The sequence below is a fragment of the Peromyscus leucopus genome, chromosome 4, assembly GCF_004664715.2.
Source record: "Peromyscus leucopus breed LL Stock chromosome 4, UCI_PerLeu_2.1, whole genome shotgun sequence".
Classification (NCBI taxonomy): domain Eukaryota; kingdom Metazoa; phylum Chordata; class Mammalia; order Rodentia; family Cricetidae; genus Peromyscus; species Peromyscus leucopus.
In genome coordinates, this window is record NC_051066.1 from 101,082,665 (window position 1) to 101,103,603 (window position 20,939).

Sequence of the window (20,939 nt, forward strand, 5' to 3'; positions counted from 1 at the left end):
ATAACTATGAACTGTAATTCTTGTTCAACAATATACCAATGATGTTGGAATCAAAAAGGTCTTGTTGAAATTAGTTCAGCTACATCTACCTTCATTTAAAATCACCCAATCATTTTTCAGTTCCTCAATCTTGTTGCATACATGTGAAACAAGGCATCGATTTTGACTAAGGAAAATTCGGGTTTTGGAAACCGCTGTCCATTTCATTAACTTTCAAGAGCATAAAACAAATGGCAAACCAACCACAACAGGCACTTAAGCACCAAGACTACAAAAATGAAATTCAACTACCAAGATAAACAAAAATACACATAACTGACTTAAAAAAGTTCTACATCCAAGAATTCCACAGTTCTGTCTTAAAATGCTAACTAGTTGTATTTAAAATTTAACTTCAGACTACTATGTCCATAAATTCAGTTTGAGTTTAGAATAATTATATCTTTATTTACTTAAGTTAAAAATAAAAAGAATGATCTACAAACCTATCAGCATATATCTAACAAAACAATGTCATGATGAGAGTTAAGTATCAGAATAACAAAAGATTAAAGTTTAAACTTACATTAGCAACAAAAATTGTGGAACCAAGTCTACCAGCCTGCAAATTGCTGATAACCTCAGGAGGAATGTTTGGGTTATTGAGAATGGAAGGTGGCAAATTCACCAACCCAGATCCCACATCAGAGGCATGTGATCCTTGAAATGATGTTCCTGTTCGCTGCAGTGCCCGGCGAGCATTTTCTCCATCAGGATCCTACAAAGCACACTGAATATTAATTGCCAACAAATACAACAGTGAATATATACAATTCAAGTAGCTTAAACTCAACAGCAGCTAACCCACCTGGACCAAAGTACTGACATCTGTGAGGACTAAGCTTTTACTTATTCTGTTGTCTTTGTTCATCTAGGAAATGAGTCCCATAAAAACCTGTGGCTAGACAAAAGATTTCGGACTCCAAAGCTGAGTTAAGTACCTTTTTTCAGTCACTGAGGCCACATAGAAACTGGAATTAGTTTTGTTTTGCTCTTATACTGATGTAGAAGTGTGTGGTATACACATATAAATGCCCTTAACTCAAAGAGTAGCAAAACACTCACTGTACCTCTCTTCTTTCCACAGAACAGTAAAGGTGAACTCTCACCACTAGATAGCCAAGGAATGTCAGATTCTGACTAATTCACAGCCTCTTACTAGCAGAACACACTACTATAAACTCAGGAATAGTGATATAGTGGAAGGTTTATTATCACTGGTTAACTTCACTCCTGAACAAAATACAATAATCCATTTTATAATCTCTTAGCTTCCTCAACAATGAAAGGACCTGTGTTGGGAAAAGGGAAGGGATAACAGAAGGCCAAGTATCCAAGTAAAGAATTACAGCAAGTACTTTTAGGTTCATTAACTTTTAAAAGAAATATCCTTTATTAAAAGAAAAGGCAAATAAGAATGTGTTTCATCCACTCATTCCACTATGTAGGTCAACAACAAAACACATATAAGACTACTTAAAATAAGAGGACTATCATCTGTATGCAAATTATTATGCCAAAATTCTACTTTCTCATTCATGAACTCATAGCACTTGCACAAGATCAGTCTGGCTAACATCCTAACATGAAATGAAAAGGGACTCAAGAGCTCCTACCCATGAGGGATCTAGTGGCAGTTGATAGCTTCTAGGGAAGAGTCAGTTTTCTTTAAGGGTAGGATCCCTGGCAGGTCAGTCATAAAACAGTAGATGACCACCACCACCTCCCGGCCCCTCCCTACCGTGCACACGCGCACACGCACACACACACACACATGCACACTCACCCCCCCCCCCACACACACACGCACACACACACACAGGAGAATATGGGTAGCTCAAACCGGACTCAGGTTTGAAAAGCTATTTGCAAGGGACACAAAGAGAGCCGGGCGAGCAGGGAGGTAGGAGTGGATATATATATGAAATTCTCAAAGAATAAAAATGTTATATGAAAAACTCTGCTGTTCTTCAGTCTGTAAATACTGATAAAAAATAAAGTAAAATAAGGAAGGATGACTTTAATAAATTCTCTCATAGCTAGAAGGACAAAAGGAAGGGAAAAAAAGAATGAATGGAAGAATGAGTATGCCGGACTCTAATGTGTTTGTTTCTTCATGATAAAGAAATGAAAGGATGATGAAAGTGAAGAAATAATTGTTATCAAAGAATGCTGCGAGACGTTTAAGTTAATAAAGAGTTAGGATGGTTAGTGCTCATTCTGTCACTGGACAGAATCTAGAATCACCTGGGAAATGATTTCTGGGCATGCTTGTGGGAAATGGTCTTGATTACATTAATTCTAACTACTCTGAACTGTGAGCAGGACCGTGCCCTGTACTGGATCCTGGAGTGCATAAACTGAAGGAAGTGAGCAGAGCACACATTCCTATCTCTCTGCTTCCTGATTATGGACGCAGCTGTCGCAGAGTCCTGCTGCCTTCAGTTCCCCACAATGATGGATCACACTGCAAACAGAGAGCTAAAATAAACTCTCCTGTAAGTTGATTTTATTCTAGTATTTTATTACAGTGACAAGAAAAGAAATTAAGACAGCCATAAATGTTTCAGGTTTGAGACATAAAAAAATTAATTTGAGAATAGTGGTTACCTACACAGGAGTATTAAAAAAAGAGAGAGCTCCTTCAACTATTAAAATACATAGGTTGTTTGTATTAACATAAGTATATTTGTTTCGTCACACATAAACACTACAGACATTATATACACATAAATCACATATGATATTACTTAGTTTTTATTCCTCTTTTCCCCTTGCTGTCTAGCCTGCCAATCACTAACTGTTAACACTATTAGTGGACCTACTAATACATGTACAACTCCTACTAATCTTCATGCAATTGGATAGAATTCTAAAGGCCTACTAAGTAATACTGCAAACACACCTTCACTAGATAACCATGCAAGCAGTCCAGAGCAGTTTTTATCAATCACTGATTTATAAATTAGATATTAACAGAAAAATGACTGCTTTTACTAAACATTAGCCAAATAATTAAATAGATGCTTCACTATTTAGTAAAGTGAAATTTGACTCTATTTTTCCTTCTAAAATATTTTAAAATAGAGGCATCCTATACCTTCATTCTAGGGTCTCCACAACAGATCTAAGCTCTACAATATGCTGCAAATTAAAGGAACACAATCACATGACCTAAGTCTTTAACACCCAGTCAATTCTGTCAATTAAAAACAGAAAGATATTATAAACACAGTATGCTTAATGTCTATAGTGTCTCTATGGAGCTTTTATACTTGTTTCCTTTAAAGTGAAACAGGATCATAAAATAACAAATTATGATCATTAAATTATTAAAGAATTAGGCCGGGCGGTGGTGGCGCACGCCTTTAATCCCAGCACTTGGGAGGCAGAGGCAGGCGGATCTCTGTGAGTTCGAGGCCAGCCTGGGCTACCAAGTGAGTTCCAGGAAAGGCGCAAAGCTACATAGAGAAACCCTGTCTCGAAAAAAAAAAAAAAAAAAAAAAAAAAAAAAAAAAAAAAAAAAAGAATTATAAATTGGGATAAATTATTTAGAATGCCAACACATTTCTAAAGCCTGCTTATTCATAAAAGTGCCAAATAAATAACTAGTCAAAGCACAAAACTTAAACACTCCCTAACAAATCTCCAGGTCTCTGTCAATCTTTTTTAGATAATTATAATCCCAGGATCAAACAGGATTCAAAAAATTTGGAAGTTAATTCCAGTAAAGAATGTAGGACACATGACTATTTTGGTAACAAGCCATTGAAGCTATCATCATACTAAAGAACAAGATATCAACCATCACTAATCGGAATAGATTTTGCAGCTTACATTTACAATACAGTTAGACTATTATAAGTACTATGCTAACAGCTTTACATAATTATATAACAAGGATAGTAACTAGAAAACATTGGTTAACACTTTGAGTCTTTACAACACTAACTGAGATTCTAGTATTTCTCCTATCTCAGTTACAAGGAAATGTAACCAAGCTTAAGTGATTTACTCTGCCTGGGTCATTCAGCTATTCTAGTGACAGAGAATGAGTTATAACCTATTTATCACACTTGATCTTCATAAAAGTCACATTAGGTATTACCAGTGGTATTATAATAAGTACTAAAGACTAGAGAAGAAAGGCCACATGCCTTGTCACCTGGCTAGAAAAGGATTAGCTGGAACTCGAAATCACTGTTCTCCTGTTGAATGTTGAATGCCAGCCAATGAACAGCATCAGTATTAGCACATTTCAAAGACTCAAAATAATATTACCCATTTCTTTTTTTTCTCTTTCTCTTTTTCTTTCTTTCTTTTTTTCTCTTTTTCTTTCTTTCTCTTTCTCTCTCTCTCTCTTTCTTTTTTTTCAGTTTTTTGAGACAGGTTTCTGTCTGTGTAGCCCTGGCTGTCCTGAAACTCGTTCTATAGACCAGGCTGGCCTCCAACTCACAGAGATCTGCCTGCTTCTGCCTACCAAGTGCTGGGATTAAAGGCATGCACCACCACTACCCAACTGCCTATTTCTTTCAATACAGATTTAGCAAGAATATGTGTACAAATGGGTCTATGTTCAAACTATTATGGTAAAATTCACAACATAAAATAAAATAAGCTCCTTATTACCAAGATCAATTACTCCTATAAGTGGTATTTTGTAAAGTACCTTCTGATCATTTGCCAATCTATTTATACTATCACAACTCTACACAAAGAGAAAATTCACATTGTAGATTATTCTAAATTCTAGTTATACACCTAAGTTATAATACTTCTTAAATTCTAATCTTATAGAATCTAAATTAATTTTATTAAAGATGAATACCAATCTTATTCAAGACCACAAGCTCAGTGTACTATCAAGCAACTAGTAACCAACTATAACACCTATTAAATTTTCAAATTAAATAATAGTCTAAAAGCTGAAATAGTTTACAGCAAAATCTTCACCTTAAGTTTGTCATCTTTAAATTTATGGGTCCTGATCTTTTTTTTCTTTAAATTGGGGACCTTCACCTACCTATGACACGAAATCAATTAAATATAAAGAATAGCGTAAGGATTAATAGCAAATATCTATAAGCAAAATTATCACTAGCTGCTGGGCGGTGGTGGCGCACGCCTTTAATCCCAGCATTTGGGAGGCAGAGGCAGGCGGATCTTTGTGAGTTCGAGGCCAGCCTGGTCTACAGAGCGAGATCCAGGAAAGGCTCAAAGCTACATAGAAAAACCCTGTCTCGAAAAACCAAAAAAAATAAAAAATAAAAAAATAAAAATTATTCACTAGCTGCAATTCTTTAATAAGCATCTATCCTTAAAAAACAAGTTGTCAGACAACTAAATATGAAAAAATGAAAAGTGAACAGAAGCAGGTTCATATAATATTTAAATTCAATACAAAAAAATATTTACCTCTTTAATATTCAGAGGTCTTCCACTAAGGTCATATTTGTTCATAGTTTCTAGTGCTTTCTTTACAAATTCTTCATCTTTGAATTCAACCACACTTAATAGGGAAAAAAATATATAAGAAATGCTTATTACAACGATTTCTTATTCCTAATCACAAGATTAATTTGACTTAAGATACTTATAAAAAAAAATTCTTACCCACAACCCTATATCCGGTAGATTGTCAATATATGCAAAAGAAAAAAAAAAACATTTTAGGTTAGTGGTGAAGTTAATGGAAGACTCTAATATTTAAGTCATTAAAAGTAATCAAGAACACATTTTCTTTTTTCTTGTACACCTCCGGAATGTAACAAGCAAGTGACCATGCATTTTCTACAAATTTTTAAATCCATCTAATACATTATAAGCTTGGAGTACGTTCTTACTTTCAAGTGACAGTGACTTTCCTTGAAATTAAACTAGTACCACTGTACAAATTCAGTCAACAGCAAATAAAGGAAGAAACTTAAGGCTCCAATACACATGTTCTTACACAGTAATAAGTATTTCAAAAGATGTAATGCATACAATATACTTTTTAAATCTAACTAAACTAACAAATAAACATGATTTTTTTTACAATTATTATTTTATGCATATGGATGTTTTCCCTGCATGTATGGTTATACACAATGTGGGTCTAGTGCCAACAGAGGCCAGAAGAGGATACCAAATCCCCTGGAAGTTTCAAATGGTTGTGAGCTGCCATGTGGTGTTAGAAATTGAGCCCAGGTCCTCTGAAGAGCAGCCAGTATTCTTAACTGATGAGCCATCTCTCCAGCCCCCATGAATTTTATGTTTACTAAAGTTATCTATTAGATTAAAAATGGCTGCACGCAATTTAGGAACATCTAGTTGGAAGCATGTCAAACAAAATTAATCATACTAAGTAAACTTACAGAATCATTTTCTAAAAATAATTCCTGTGATTACTATTCAAAGTGCCACTTGAATATAATGACAAAGTTTGTATTTCTCATGTACCCAACCATTTTATGAATATGATTAGACACTATTAAGAGTTTTCCATTATATTCTTCGGTATACACATGCTGCTAAATCAAAATCTATCATCAGCCTTCTAGGTCAACTTAGTCATAGACATCATTCATACCAATTGGTCAGAGCACTGCCCCTTACATGGTCCTGAAGGCTACCAAATTAAGCTTGTCAATAAAAGTTTCAAAATTATATTCTAAATTAACACCTTTAAGCCACAGGCCTCTCATGAAACTCTTGGGAATATTATCAATTCAGTGACTTTTAAAATATCCCTGAAGACATCAAAATACAACAAAAAAACTGTATTAAAATTTTATTAGCTAAGAAAAAGCATACCTTAAAGCATTAGAAAAATGAATGTCCTTTATGAATATTTGCAAAACCCATCATCCCTTTCAGGAAGCTGGTTTGGTTGGCATATCAGACTTGCTAGTATAAAAACCTCAAATCTTAAAGTAAAACAAAATGAAACTTAAGTTTCCAAAAGTCTGATAGAGTATGATACAAAAGTAAACTGCTGAGGAACTTTTAAACCTCGAGCAGATTATGGCCCACAGCACTTACCCTTGATTTTCCTTCCGCATCCTTAAAGAGCTCCACGTATGTAACCTCACCAACTACATAAGACATACAAAAGGAAGATACCAAGAAACAATACATTTAAACACCAGTATCTTGCTTTACTGCACACCTGTGCACAACTCTACAGAAAAGCACCTATTATTCACCAGCAATCAGGACCAGATCAACATACCTCCTATCAATAGCTATAGAAATTTAACTAATTTTCAGAAATTACATCATCCACATTCTCTAAAAAAGCTAACAACCATATTAACCCAATTCATACTGCAGATATTTGGCCAGCATGATGTGGTTGGTGAACAAATGCACATATACATACAAATGATCCCTCAGCCTGTCATATTAACAACATTAGCACTTTTCAAATAACTTTGGTCAGCCTACACACAACAGCTGTTTTAAGGTGACTTCCTACCTGAATGTCTTCAATCATGTTTGCCATCAGTAAACTAAATTTACAAGTCATGCTTCACAGCAAGCCACACACTTCTAAATGAAGTCAGTGAATAAAACCAGTCAAATAGTTGTCACCTTACAACAGATACACCAATGCAATTAAAAATATATATATTAGATCATCCTCAAAGCCAAGTACATAGTTTGCAGGACTGTTAAACCTCAATTTTTCAAGAGATAACAGAACTAACTTTTACAAGATCAAGTATTGAAATTATTTTCCCCCAAAACCAAGCATGTGCATAAGATGAAGGTTTCCAGGTTATTCTGAAAACCGAACTGCAGCAGCAGTGACACAAATTTAGTACAGAACTGCAAAGACAGCATCATGGCAGTCGAGACAATGCAAGCAAAAGGAATTCCACAGCCAGATTCCAGACTCCACCAAAAACATCTTTGGGGGAAAAAAAAAATCGACCTTATTATACATACATTAACAAGCTAGATGCATTGCTTAACTAATGCAACAGTCCTTTAAAATCTATAAAAACTTCAACTAGACAAAGCAATCACTTTAACAAAATTCTTGGTGGCATGCAGATGCTGGCTTCACTATCCCACTAAAATGGCAAAAAGAAAAATACTTCATTTATCCATACTTCCTTGTAATGAAATTGCCAAGTGGAAGAAAAAGAAAAGATTAATTCACATGTCAAGAAAGTAAAGTCTTTTGTTTTTTGAGTCTGTGTGGCTAAGAGGAATAAAAAGTTTGCTCATTTCCTCCCCTTCCTATGACAATTTCAACAGTAAGTTACTGTAGAAATCGTTACCTTTTTCTCTCATCAAGTCTTTAATAGCCTGCCATTTCATGTCATAGGGGATGTTGCTAATGAACACTCGATTCCGATTTGGACCTTTCTTTTCTCCGGTACCCGAATTCTTATCTTTTGAATAAGGATGAAATCGATTGGCCTTCTTATTTCCTGTAGACTTTTCTTTTAAATCAGATTTTTCTTCTTTCACTGATTCATCATTCTCCCTGTGAATTACAAGACAAATAAAAGCATCTTCAGTTGAGCTCTAAGAATGGAACTCTTGTGTATCAATCATTCACATTGGTCATTTCACAAAAGTCTCAATTAAGCTAGAACTCAGTAAAGAAGCTGGAGGTCAGCCCAAGAGCTCCATACTGTTCAAGCTTATCAATTTCTCAGTTAACAATTGGCATTTTTCTTCTGTTAATAGTTGTAGGCATCCCAAAACCCAGTTTTTCCCAGCATACTACTTAATAAATATTATTAGACCTTACGGCAGAAACACATAAGTTATCTCAATATGACATTTATGGAAGAATTAACTTTTTGGGCTTCCTTCAACTCTAAAAGCCAATTGGGGCCAGCAAGAGGGCACTTGCTGCAGTAGCCTGATGACCTGAGTTCAAAATCAGAACCCATGTTGAAGATGAGAGAACTGACTATACAAATTTGTCCTCTGATATCAATAGGCACTTCATGGTTCACACGCTCACACATATACATCATACACACAACACACACACCAATGTGCAAAATAAAAAAAAAATGTAATGTTTTAACTAAATTAAAATTTAAAACCTAACTCCTACTTGATGCATGGTGGCACACACTTATAATTCAAGCACTCAGGAGACAAAAGCAGTAAGATTACCACAATTTTCAAGACAGCCTGATCTATACAGTAAGTTCTAAGCTAGCCAGCTAGATCAGAACTACATAGTCAAGATTCTGCCCCCCCCAAAAAAAAGTAAATAAATGAATAAACAAACTAAAATGATTATCTGAATTTTTTTTTTTTTTTTGATTTTTCGAGACAGGGTTTCTCTGTGTAGCTTTGCGCCTTTCCTGGAACTTACTTGGTAGCCCAGGCTGGCCTCGAACTCACAGAGATCCACCTGGCTCTGCCTCCCAAGTGCTGGGATTAAAGGCGTGCGCCACCACCGCCCGGCAATCTGAAATATTTTATTACTTACAGATTAACAAATTTTCCCTAGAATTTTCTCCTTCCCTTAAAATCAAAATCAAAATATACAGTCACATCTATCTACTTACTTTAACACATGTATACACTCAAGCTTTATCTATTCCCTACTTTGATAAGCACAGGAAATTTAAAAGGCATCCTACTACTATCTTCATGTTGAACATAGGCTAGGATACGTTACAGAATTGTCTCTTACTAGTAATGCTGTCTACAATGAAAGGATAGAGTTGAAGAGGGGGAAGATAATTAAACACATCATGAGGTAGAGTCTATCAGTCTTTTTTAATGGAGCTAATTGGAAAAAAATAATTGGTAAGACTTTAATCACAACGCAACTACTATGATGTCATATACCAACATAGGAATAAATAAGATATATACTTAAAGTGTATAAATGGTTATATACTTAAAGTGATCCCTGCAGATTAAAATCTGAATTAATATTTAAAAACACAATTTATATTTTTAAAGCAGTATACAGGTGCATGCATGTGTGCAGGTGCACATTCATGTCTGTGAGCATATGTATGGAGACCAGGGGACAGCCTCAGGAACGTCATTCCTGTCTTTGAAATAGTGTCTGTCTTTCAACTGACGCTCCCCAAATTGGCTAGACTGACTAGCCAGAGAAACCCAGGCATCCTCCTGTCTCCTTCTCCCCAGTACTGGAATTACAAGAACACACTTCCATGCCCAGCATTTTCACATGGCTCTGGAGATCAAACTCAGGTCCTCATTGCACATAAGGCAAGCACTTTTTCAAATGTGCTAGCTCCCCAGACCTTGAAAGCAATCTTGTTACAGAAACAACAGGAGATTTAACTCACGGATTGCTTTAGTCAGCCTAAAGTAATTTCATTAACAAAATATTGTTAAGGCAATTTTTATAAACTTTAATGCATCAAAATCTCTAAGAATAATGAGCAAGAAAATAATTTTTTTGAAACTTTATAGATTATTCTAACAACAAACCAAATGTCATAATCCAGGCTATAAATTCTAATGTGAGCAATTTTAGAAAGCTATCAACAAACTTCTTACTGCATTAATATGAGAATTTTACACCACTTTCCTAAAGGGCAACAATACTGCCATAAATAAAGTACATAAGGTCTTTGAGAATAAACCCTATCTCCTTTGGTATCCACACTGTATCCAGCACGGTGACTGACTATAACATGTGGTGGATAAATTGTAATTTTTCTATTGTCAGTTAAGGACCCACACTCTGGAGGTTGGGAAGATGGCTCAATTGGTAAAGTGCTTGCTATGCAAAACTAAGTGCCAAGGTTTGGCTCTCCAGCATCCACATAAGCAGCTGGGTATGGAAATACACATCTGTAACTCTACAGCTGGGGGTGGAGACAGGATTCCTGAACCTCACTGGCCAACCAGGCTAGCCTCATCAGTGAGCTTTAGGTTCAATGAGAAACCTCTCAGAAAGTACACACGTGTGCACACGCCTGCACGTACACAGCACACACACACACACAAACAAACCCGACTCACTGAAAATGAGTGCATGCCTGTAATACCAACACTCAAGAGTTAGAAGCAAAAGGATGGTAAAGAGCCGAGGGCCAGTCTGGACTATGTAGCACCACGCTAGCCACGACCCTATCTCAAAAACAAATAAACAGAATCCATACTCTGAACAGATGGTGACACCATCTTTGAGAAATACTCTTAAAATCAAGAAAGAAACATTAGTACCAAACTTGCTTCACCACCTATTCAGATTTTGACAGGAACATCTTTATCATCCTTACTCTTTCATAAAAACAGCATGACCTAAAATGGGTCTTCTCAACTGCTCAACTCTAGAATGTGTCTCTGTGTGAAGAGAGTGGCATTTCTGAGAATAGAAACAAGCAACCAAAATGTACAAGGCCTCTTCTCTGGTTCCTAGCTACAGCAGACATAACAAACCTTTCTTTTTAATTCCCCTGAAGAACTATCTGCATAATAATGTGCTCCCACTGAATTCACTGAATGTTTCCAGTTTGGGGTCAGGTAAGAAGATATCTAGTCTTTTGATAAGTATCCTCGATGAAATCCACTGTGAAAATGCACAGAATTCTGAAGTACTAAGTTCCTCTATTCTTCACCTGGCTGAAGGTTATGTGACTGTGACAAACATTTGCTTACAATACTCTTGACCATTCATTTAAAAATACATTATTTGGATATTTTCTTTTTGTTTACTTAAAGGATAACCAAAGAGCAACTAAAAGTTTCTTGAAAAATCAGAAGCCAAACTATGAAATGGCCTAGCATTTCCACTTTTTGTATATAACCAAAGGGAATAAAATCATCTCAATATCTGAATTCATATTCACTATATCGTTTACAATAACTTAAGATATGGAACTGAAATAACTAGAAGTCTTCTGACAATGAAAAGTTAAAGAAAAGATGGGTGTGGGCATGTATATATTCTGGATGTATATATACACATGCAAAGACACACACGGACACACACAGAGAGAGAGAGAGAGAGAGAGAGAGAGAGAGAGAGAGAGATTGAGATTGATTCAGTCTTCAGAAGGAAAGCCTGCCATCAGCATCAACCTAAAAAAACCTGGAGGAAAGTGTGCTAAGTGAAATAAGCCAGACACAGAAAACCGAATACTGCAGGACATAAAAAACAAAACTCATAGAATCAGAGTACAACGATCATTACCAGAAGTATAATGAGATGTCTGCCTAAGAATATAAATTTCCAGTTGCCAAATAAGTTCTGGAGACAATATATAGTATAACTATAGTTAATAATGACACACTGTACACTAGAAAATCACTAAGAATGCATCATATTTATAATACTTACAAAAAATGCTAGCTACATGAAGTCACAGATATATTAATTAGCTCAATTATAATAACCATCGTATAATATTTAGAGTAAGTCATAACATCATGTTATCTTCATATATACAATTTTTATTTTTCAATTATAACGCAGCAGAGCTGAGGAACAAACATCACAGTTGTGATCTTCACTCATGATAAAACTGATGCTTTTTTAGTAAAGACTTCACTATGTCCCAATGCTGGATATTTTATAAATAGCACAATATAAATACATTTATAATTATATAAGACTAATGAAGAATCACAAGACAATTGCTGCTTTCCTTCCAATTTACTCAAGCGTAGAAAGAGGGAACAGTAGCTTTAATTCCTGCCTAAAGAACAAGCCAACTAAATCTTTTGCATGAGGTTCCATGATCACAAAAGTTCTTCCTGTATTTCTTCAACAGATACTCACTAGGCCTTTAAACTTTAAGGTCTCAAGGTACAAAGATGAAAAAGACTATGAATTAATTTAAACACAGTCCCTTCTGCTGACAGCAGCACTTAGTTCACTTCTAAGCAGTGTATGTTGTAAAGCAGCCTCTGGTCATCACAATTATTTTAACGAGTTCTTATCACTAACAGCATGGTAATCAGTGCAAGGTTTGGGGTTGTCAACCACCCCTATAGGTTCACAGTAGATGCACATAAGACTTAAGGCTCTTCTTGTTCATTGTGAGTACCTCATGCTGCCCCATCTGATAACATTAATCCCCTTAGGAGTATAGTGGTCTCTACTCAACAGTGGGAAAATGGGGAGAGAATGAATTATAATATGGAAACATTCTATATTTACTGTTGACACCCTGTCCCCATATTTTCTCTCCTTAAATTAGAAAATGGTTCTTTCCCACCTCTTTTCCCATCCTGCAATGCAACTGTTGGCACTATATTTTCAGATCTAATAGAGGTTTAGAGACCAGCTTCACAAGTACCAACATCACAGGATTCAATGATTATTTTCTTCCAGAGTAAAGGGGTGGCATACTCAAGCTTAGACAGAAATTAATGATACATACCTGCCATCCCTCAGCCCATTCTGCACCACAGATTAAAAAAAAAAGTCCACATAAGCTCTAGTCCCTTACTCAAAATGGCAGTGTTATCATGTGACTTAAACATGGTCTCACACATACTTTAATCTCGTTACTTATAATATCTAAAACAATGCATATACTATGCTTATGTTCCATACAGATACAATATGGGGTATTTTCAAATCATATTAAATCTATGAACACAGAACCCAAAGACATGCAGTGTTAGTCATTCCACTGTTTCGTGGTTTTTTTTTTTTTTTTTTTTTTTTTTTTTTATTTCTATTTTAAATGGCAAATCCCCGAAAGCAGATTCACTTGCTTTCTGCTTTCTCAATAGTACATGCACATGCTCCAGCCAGGAACAAACTGCACTGAGTTCTAATCTCGGACACCTACTAAACTCGGTTCTGCTCTGAAAATGATGCCTGTCCAAATGTCACCAGGTGGGCAGAGAAGCTAAAGTCCCTATTTAAGGTACTTCTGGCCAACTCAAAGGTAACACAATGGATTCTGCCTAATGGCACATTATTAAGGTGCTCTCCACACAGATCATTTCAAAAATGAATATACCCTTCAGAAAACAACCACCATTGGACTTCCAAAGCTCAGGATGGGTCTTCCCAGGGAAATGGGGTAATTCCTGTTAAATACACTGTCAGTGGCTAAGAGAATACATCCAATGATATCATCCTAAGATCAAGACTGTCATAATGATGCTGAGGAGAACTGCCTTATCTAATTTGCAATCAATTCAATTCAGTCCATTCCAAGTGAATGCTCCATCATTACCTCAAGCACTTCCACACAACAAGGCCAGAAAGACATTCCTCATGTGAGCATGTGTTCACTGCTTTCTACTGGGGCAGAACTGAGCAGTGAAGGATGTTTTCACCAAATAATTGACATATTTCCAACTTCAGTTTTACAGAATGGGAGACAGGAAAATAAATGTTTGCCTTCACATCGCCCCACGTGACAAGGAGAGGCAAACGCAGTATTATGCCCCTATCCTACTGCCTGGTAACTGAAGATCTATGGATTAACGCCATTTATTCTCTACAGACCCAGGTGACACATCCAACCTGCAAGTCGTGGGTTCTCTTCTAAAAACACTCTTATTTTGTGGGTTGGGGAAAGGGGGGGGGGGGTGTCATGTTGTGGCCTAGCGCCTGCCTGGCATATATACACGAGGCCCTGGGGTTCCATGCCCAGCCCTGCCAGATACAGAACGATATTCTCGTAACTGAATGATATCGTCTTATATTGCACGATAGCACAATGAAGGCCACCACACAACTGAGTTTGTGTATTTAAAAAAAAAAAAAAAAAAAAGAGAGCCTGCACAGACGACCAACATCGCCGCGTGGGTGGAGGAGACCCAGTGGCCTTTTCAGAAAGCCAACCACGGGGGGGAACACAATGGGTTCGGTCAGCGCTCACACTTCAGAAACCACCGCGGCACACGCGGCCCTTCCCCGGGGCTCGGAACCGGGCCCGGAGGGGAAAGGTCCGGTGATGTCATCCCCGGGTCCTCCCCCCGAGCGGACGGCGAACCCCGGGCCTTTAAAGGGGGACCCGTTTTCCGCGCGCCGGCGGCCGGGGCCGCCCGCGCCGCACCTGCTCCCGCACCGGGGCCGCCCGCGCCTCCCGCCCTGCCCGCCCGGGGGAGACAATACATTTTAACGCCGTTGGCGCTGCTGCGCGGCGGCTTCTCGGGCTCGGCAGGGTGCGGGTCCCGGCGCGACTCGGCCAGCGGCGGCGGCGGCTGCTGCTGCGGACCGTCGTCGCCCGTGGCCGCCTCGGGCTTGTCGGCATCGGCCATCCCGCCGCGGGCTCCGCCTCGGCCGCGCTGAGGGCTCCGAGCGCTACAATGGCGGCGGGCCGGCGGAGCGGTAACGGATCGCGATTTGAAAAGGCCCCGAGCGCTCGGCGGCCCGGATCTCGCGAGAGCCGACGAGGCCCCGCGACTTGAGGAGCGAGCGGGGAGGGGGGCGGGGCTCCTGCGCGGCCACCTGCGGGGAGAGCGCGGGCCGCCTAGGGGCGCGGAGGTGGGGGTCCTCCGGGGGAGGGGCGTTTGAATACGGAAAGGCGCTCGCGTCCTCTCCGGAGGGGGGGGATGCTCTACGTGTCCGCGGTGCCCACGAGTGCCCCGGGGGGACCTGCAGTACAGTGCGTCCATGGCTGATGGCGATCACCAAGTTGACTACTTTCTTGGAGGGCTGAAGGGTTCTGTAGACCTTAGCAATCCAGCTGGGAAGTTAAAGTTTTTGAATTCTCCGCTGTGGGCAATCCATAATTTTCTTAAGAGTCACTGTACAAGGAAGGGCCGGGAGGAATAGCTCAGCCGTTAGTTGCTGCTCTTGCAGAGGACCCAGGTTCGGTTCCCAGCACCACGTGCAGAGAAGCCAACACCCCCTAGGCACTAGGCTGTACGTGGTGCACATAAATACCTGAAGGCAAAACACATGCACGTGGAATCAAAACAAATATTTAAAAAGTAAAGCCGGGCGGTGGCGGGGCACGCCTTTAATCCCAGCACTCGCGAGGCAGAGGCAGGCTGATCTCTGAGTTCGAGGCCAGTGGGCTGGTCTACAGGGCAAGTTCCAGGACAACCAAAGCCATTACACATTGAAACTCTGATAAATGAAAATATATTTTGTACAAGATTAGATACAAACCCACATTTTGAATTTTGGTTATACGGTTTTTTTTCCTTAAATACGAAAACTCATAAGTTTAACTTGAGTGCTATAATTACACTTCACACTAAAATGATCTTTTTCAGTTGAAAAAAATGCAAAGACCTTCACAAACGTTTCCTTCCATTAAAATGCGAGAGGCATACCACAAGCATATTGTATAAGCGAGGGAGTGATCCGTAACATTGCCTTTAGGGAACTGCCCACATACACGGTGTCCTAACACAGCAGGTGCCACTGCGCTCCATTGTTTCTCTTCATTCAACCCTGCGGCCTAATGTTTGCAGTTACTGGACAGGCACTGGAACCTGGCAGAGAGAGTCGGGGTTAGAGCCCACCTCTGCCACTTTCTGCTTCTAACTCCTCCTTGGGTAAGTCCCTTCACTTCTCAACCTCCCTTCACGGTGAGGATAGCAATACCTCCCAGAGTAAGGCTTTAAAGAAAGCAGGTCACAGAGGGCCACGTGTTACAGTATTGCAGTCTCTATCTCTTAAGGCTCCCATTTTTTAAGGCAGATTATTTTTCCACGAAGTAGTAAATTGCAATAACTTTCTAAGTACCCATCATTCCATTATTCTTTTGCTATCATTGAATTTCACCAAGAAACTCAATCTGACAGTCAGTCCCTGGTCTAGTAGGTTCCTGCAAATCCTTTTCCTCATTTCAGCACTTTTCAAGAGTTCTTCATGGCCAAAACATAATTGAAGATGCAGAAGGAACACTAGAGCCCTGCTGGAGGAAGACTTTGGTGAATACCACTATTTGAGAGCTGTAATCGAGATAAAAGCACAATTTAACTAAACATCCATGCATGAGACTTGCCCGTACTGCGTAGTATCCCGATTTGAATAGTCCATTAAAAGATCTATCTTAATGACTGAGCTTTGGAGGGCAGGGGTTTAAATTTTGTGCCTAAGACAAATGGCTCCCTGCCTACACGCTAGTCCTGATCTTGGTGAATGCAAAAAGAGCAGAGGGCAATTTCAACTGAGGATCTGTGAGGGGCTCCTAGAAGAGCTGGGTCCTGAAAGACCCAGTTAAGTGAAGCAGCTTCCATGCAGAGTAGAAACTGCCCTGTCCACTGACCTTTCTTTCACCCACACTGTTGCTATCATACTTAATTGTCTTGAAATCTACAAAGGATAGAGTAAAATTCAATTCCTCCCCTCATTGGGATTTTTTTTTTCAGTGTATGTATGCACATTGGAAAACACTTAGTTAACAAATGCTCAAGTTTCTTCTCACAGTTCCTACTGAAAAATTGTTATCCTTCACAATTGCTCCAAGTATATTTGTAGTGGTTTGACTGAGAATAAGCCCTTTTGAACACATCAGCCCCCAGTTGGTGGTGCTGTTTGTGGAGACTTAGGAGACTGTAGTCTTGTTGGAGGAATTATGTCACTAGGGGTGGACTTTGAGAGTCTAAAGACTCATGCCATTCCCCATTCACTCTCTCTGCTTCCTGCAAACTACAAGTTTTCAGCTGGCTGTTCCAACTGCCGTGTGCCTCTGCTTCTACTGTGTGCTGCCTGCCTCCTGCTGCCTGCCCCCTGCCCTGCCCTGCCTCCCTGTGCCTGCCTGCCTGCCTGCTGCCTGCCTGTCTGCTGCCCCCCCCTGCCTCCTGCCCCCCTGCCTCCCTGCCTCCCTGCCTCCCTGCCTGCTGCCTCCCTGCCTGCTGCCATGCCTCCCTGACATGATGATGCTTACCCTTCTGGAACTATAAAACCAAATGAACTCTTCCTTCAGTCAGTTGCCTTGGCCATGATGTTTTATCACAACAATAGAAAAGAACTAATATATTTCTGGAATAAAGTCACAGGACCACTTAGTTTTCTTTCTCAAAAATTGGAATGTGTATTTACATACAAATATGAGAGAGGGAAGCCTTCTTGCAAATTAGAATTATAACTGCCGGGCAGTGGTGGCACACACCTTTAATCCCAGTACTTAGGAGGCAGAGGCAGGCAGATCTCTGTGAGTTCAAGGCCAGCTTGGTCTACAGAGAAAGTTCCAGGACAGCCAGGGCTACACAGAGAAACTCTGTCTTGAAAGACAAAAAAAAAAAAAAAAAAAAAAATGAAGTACACTGATATCCTAGAGATGGTCTCTAGCCTCATAGTCATGAGCCCAGGCTCCACTTCCCTAATTTGTGACCATCCTAGTGTGAGGCTTTGATCCTTAGAAAGACTCCATGACCCTAGGCTATTTGGGCATCTTCTCTGCATTGCAGGTTGGAAGTTGTCCACAGCAGAAGGAAGCATCCTGTTGAGAAATCTCATATACTTTCAGTGATGGGCCAAAACTTTTTCAGGAATCACTGAGCTGTGGAGGGGGTGTTAAATTGGTAAGTGTCTCATTGACAAGGGAATTCTGTCACCAAAGGGGGGAAAAATGAAATGGAGGGGCAGCTAGGATACCATCAGCCTTTTTCTTTGTAAAAATTAAAATGCAAACTCCAGGCCAGGCATAGAGGGACACACCTGTAATCCCAACACTCAGGAGGTAGAGACAGGAGTACCTAGGATTCTGGGTCACCCTCAGCCATGTAGTAAGTTTAAGGCCAGCTTAGGCTACTTGAGTGTGCTGGTATATTATTGTCAACCTGACACAAACTGGAGTCACCTAGGAAGAGGAACCTCAGCTGAGACTTGTCTGTAGGAATGTCTGCGAAACATTTTATCCATTGATTTGAGGGTGCCAGCCCACTGTGGGTGATGCCAATCCTAGGCAGGTGGTACTTACTGTGTTGTACAAGAAAACAGGCCGAGCAAGCCATAGGGAACAAGTCAATAAGCAGTGTTCCTGCATGGCCTCTGCATCACTCCCTGCCTCCAGGTTCCTGACTTGAGTTCCTGCCCTGACTTCTCTCCATGAGGAACTATATATAAGCTGTACCAAATTGCTTTGGGTCAGTGTTTTATCACACAGACGGAAGCAAACCAGGGAACTGAGACCTTGTCTTGGGGGGAAGTAAAAAGAAGAAAGATCAGAACATGACCATCAAAAAGAAAAAGAAAACAAAAAAAAAAAAAGAAAAAAAAAACAGAACATACAACAAATTAAATGGCTGAATTTGGAAGCATTAAGATTCTAAACTTTGTGTACCGTTTTAGATCAGAACGATTCTGTAGTTCGAGAGTAGCTAAATGATAGAAAGCAAAAACAAAAATGTAAAAAATAAAAAAAAAAAAAAAATTCTCAACTTGTAAGTGTTTGTAGATTGAAGACTATATCTCAACGGGAGAGCACTTGTCTAACGGGGTTCAATCCACAGTTCTGTACCCTGTTCTCTTTTGCAGTTCATCCTATGATGGAAATATAGATGCTTATTACTAAATAACAGAAAGAAACATTTCAAAAAAAAAAAAAAAACCGGGGGCACTTTAATACATCGGAGCAGACACGATTCTGAGTCGAGCATGGGCTACCAAGTGATCAGAAAGAAAAAAAAAAATGTAAAAAAAAAAAAAAAAGAAGAAAGAAAGAAACATTTCAACGACTTTCTAATTCCTTAGCTTAAGTCAGCCTACCATCACCTCAGTGCCAGCCAGGAAGTCCATCCAAAGGCAGATTAGAGTGCGTTCTGGAGATGCCTGCCCACTCTCCTTTGCACAGGAAGAGGTACTCCCGCTCCTTCGTGTGTGGGAGAATTTGCTTCCTCCTTCCCAAATCATGGACATTCATATTTTCACCCTCCTCTTTGGCACCCTCACAGTAAGGGGGTTACCTCTCCTTGTTGCCTTTAATTTAAATATTTATATTTTGCAGCATTGTTCTCAATTTTAAATTATAACATTTGGAAGAGAAAATCGATTTCTTAGAATGAGGAATTGCGAGGGTCGCTCCCTATGCCGTTCTGACTATTCGGAGACAATAGAAGCTGATAGAGAAGAAAACTGACAAAATCAACCATCATTCCTTTCATCTGCTGATGGGAAACACATTGATAATGATAATTACTAGAAGCCCATGCTTCCTCCTCTGCTTGCAGCTACATGTTTCTGTGAGAGTATATCTCTGGTCAGTAAAATCTAAGAGAAATGTTGAATGGACCACGTAAGGGAGCGTTAGAGGAAAGTCATTTAGCAAGGACCATGGTCCTTCCATCCTCTTTTGTCTCCTGTCATTGGCTTAGAATAGAGAAATTATGTTTACTGCGACAATCATCATGTAGAACTCAGAAGTTACCTTGTAACTGGAAGCTAAGGATAAAGAGCAGGAAAATAGAATGAGGATGAGGCCATGAGGCCACAATAACTACCCTGGCTGGCATTCTACCTCCTGCCTCACTTTCTACAACAACTTACAAATGCTCATCCTTCTTTTTTTTTTTTTTTTTTTTTTTTTTTTTTTTTTGAGACAGGGTGTCTCTGTGTATCTTTGCACCTTTCCTGGAACTGACTCTGTAGACCAGGCTGGCCTCGAACTCACAGAGATCCTACTTCTTGGCATCTCCTTATTATACACAACTGAGCTTAATCATATTGAGAATAACTTTCAATGGAAAAGACTGATTTGCTTAATACTTTCCTCTATATGATAGCTATATAGACACTACTTTAAAATGGTTTTCTGATGACACTATTCACATTTGTTTTTGACCTATTTTTTGCTTTATGCTATAGAACACTACAAGTTCCCTGTCTTATGTCCATTCTCTACTCTCCTTACAGAATAAAAGCAGGTTGCTTAGAGTGATGATGTGCCTAGGTAAGTGATGTGCATGTGCACATGACACAGATCTATCTACTAAGTTGTGAGGAATAGTAGTCAAGGGATTCTGGATGTGCTTAATTTCTGATGAGTTATTTGCTTATCTTCCTCCCTGTGGGTCTTGAAAGTTGA

At 39.3% G+C, this 20,939-nt stretch overlaps 1 protein-coding gene across 7 annotated transcripts in view; it reads right to left on the reverse strand.

The window, feature by feature from the left end:
- The window catches only part of Myef2 (myelin expression factor 2), a 39,828-nt gene extending 24,489 nt beyond the window's left edge, over positions 1-15,339 (reverse strand). For all 7 annotated transcript variants that reach the window (XM_037205188.1, XM_028858273.2, XM_028858271.2 and 4 more), the window contains exons 1-6: positions 15,071-15,339; positions 8,310-8,518; positions 7,063-7,115; positions 5,653-5,660; positions 5,455-5,548; positions 566-757 (exon numbers count right to left, since the gene is read on the reverse strand). In XM_037205188.1, coding sequence (XP_037061083.1) covers positions 566-757; positions 5,455-5,548; positions 5,653-5,660; positions 7,063-7,115; positions 8,310-8,518; positions 15,071-15,216 — 702 coding nt within the window. In that variant the 5' untranslated portion in view covers positions 15,217-15,339. The remainder of the gene's footprint in view (positions 1-565; positions 758-5,454; positions 5,549-5,652; positions 5,661-7,062; positions 7,116-8,309; positions 8,519-15,070) is intronic.
- Between the last annotated feature and the right edge of the window lie 5,600 nt (positions 15,340-20,939).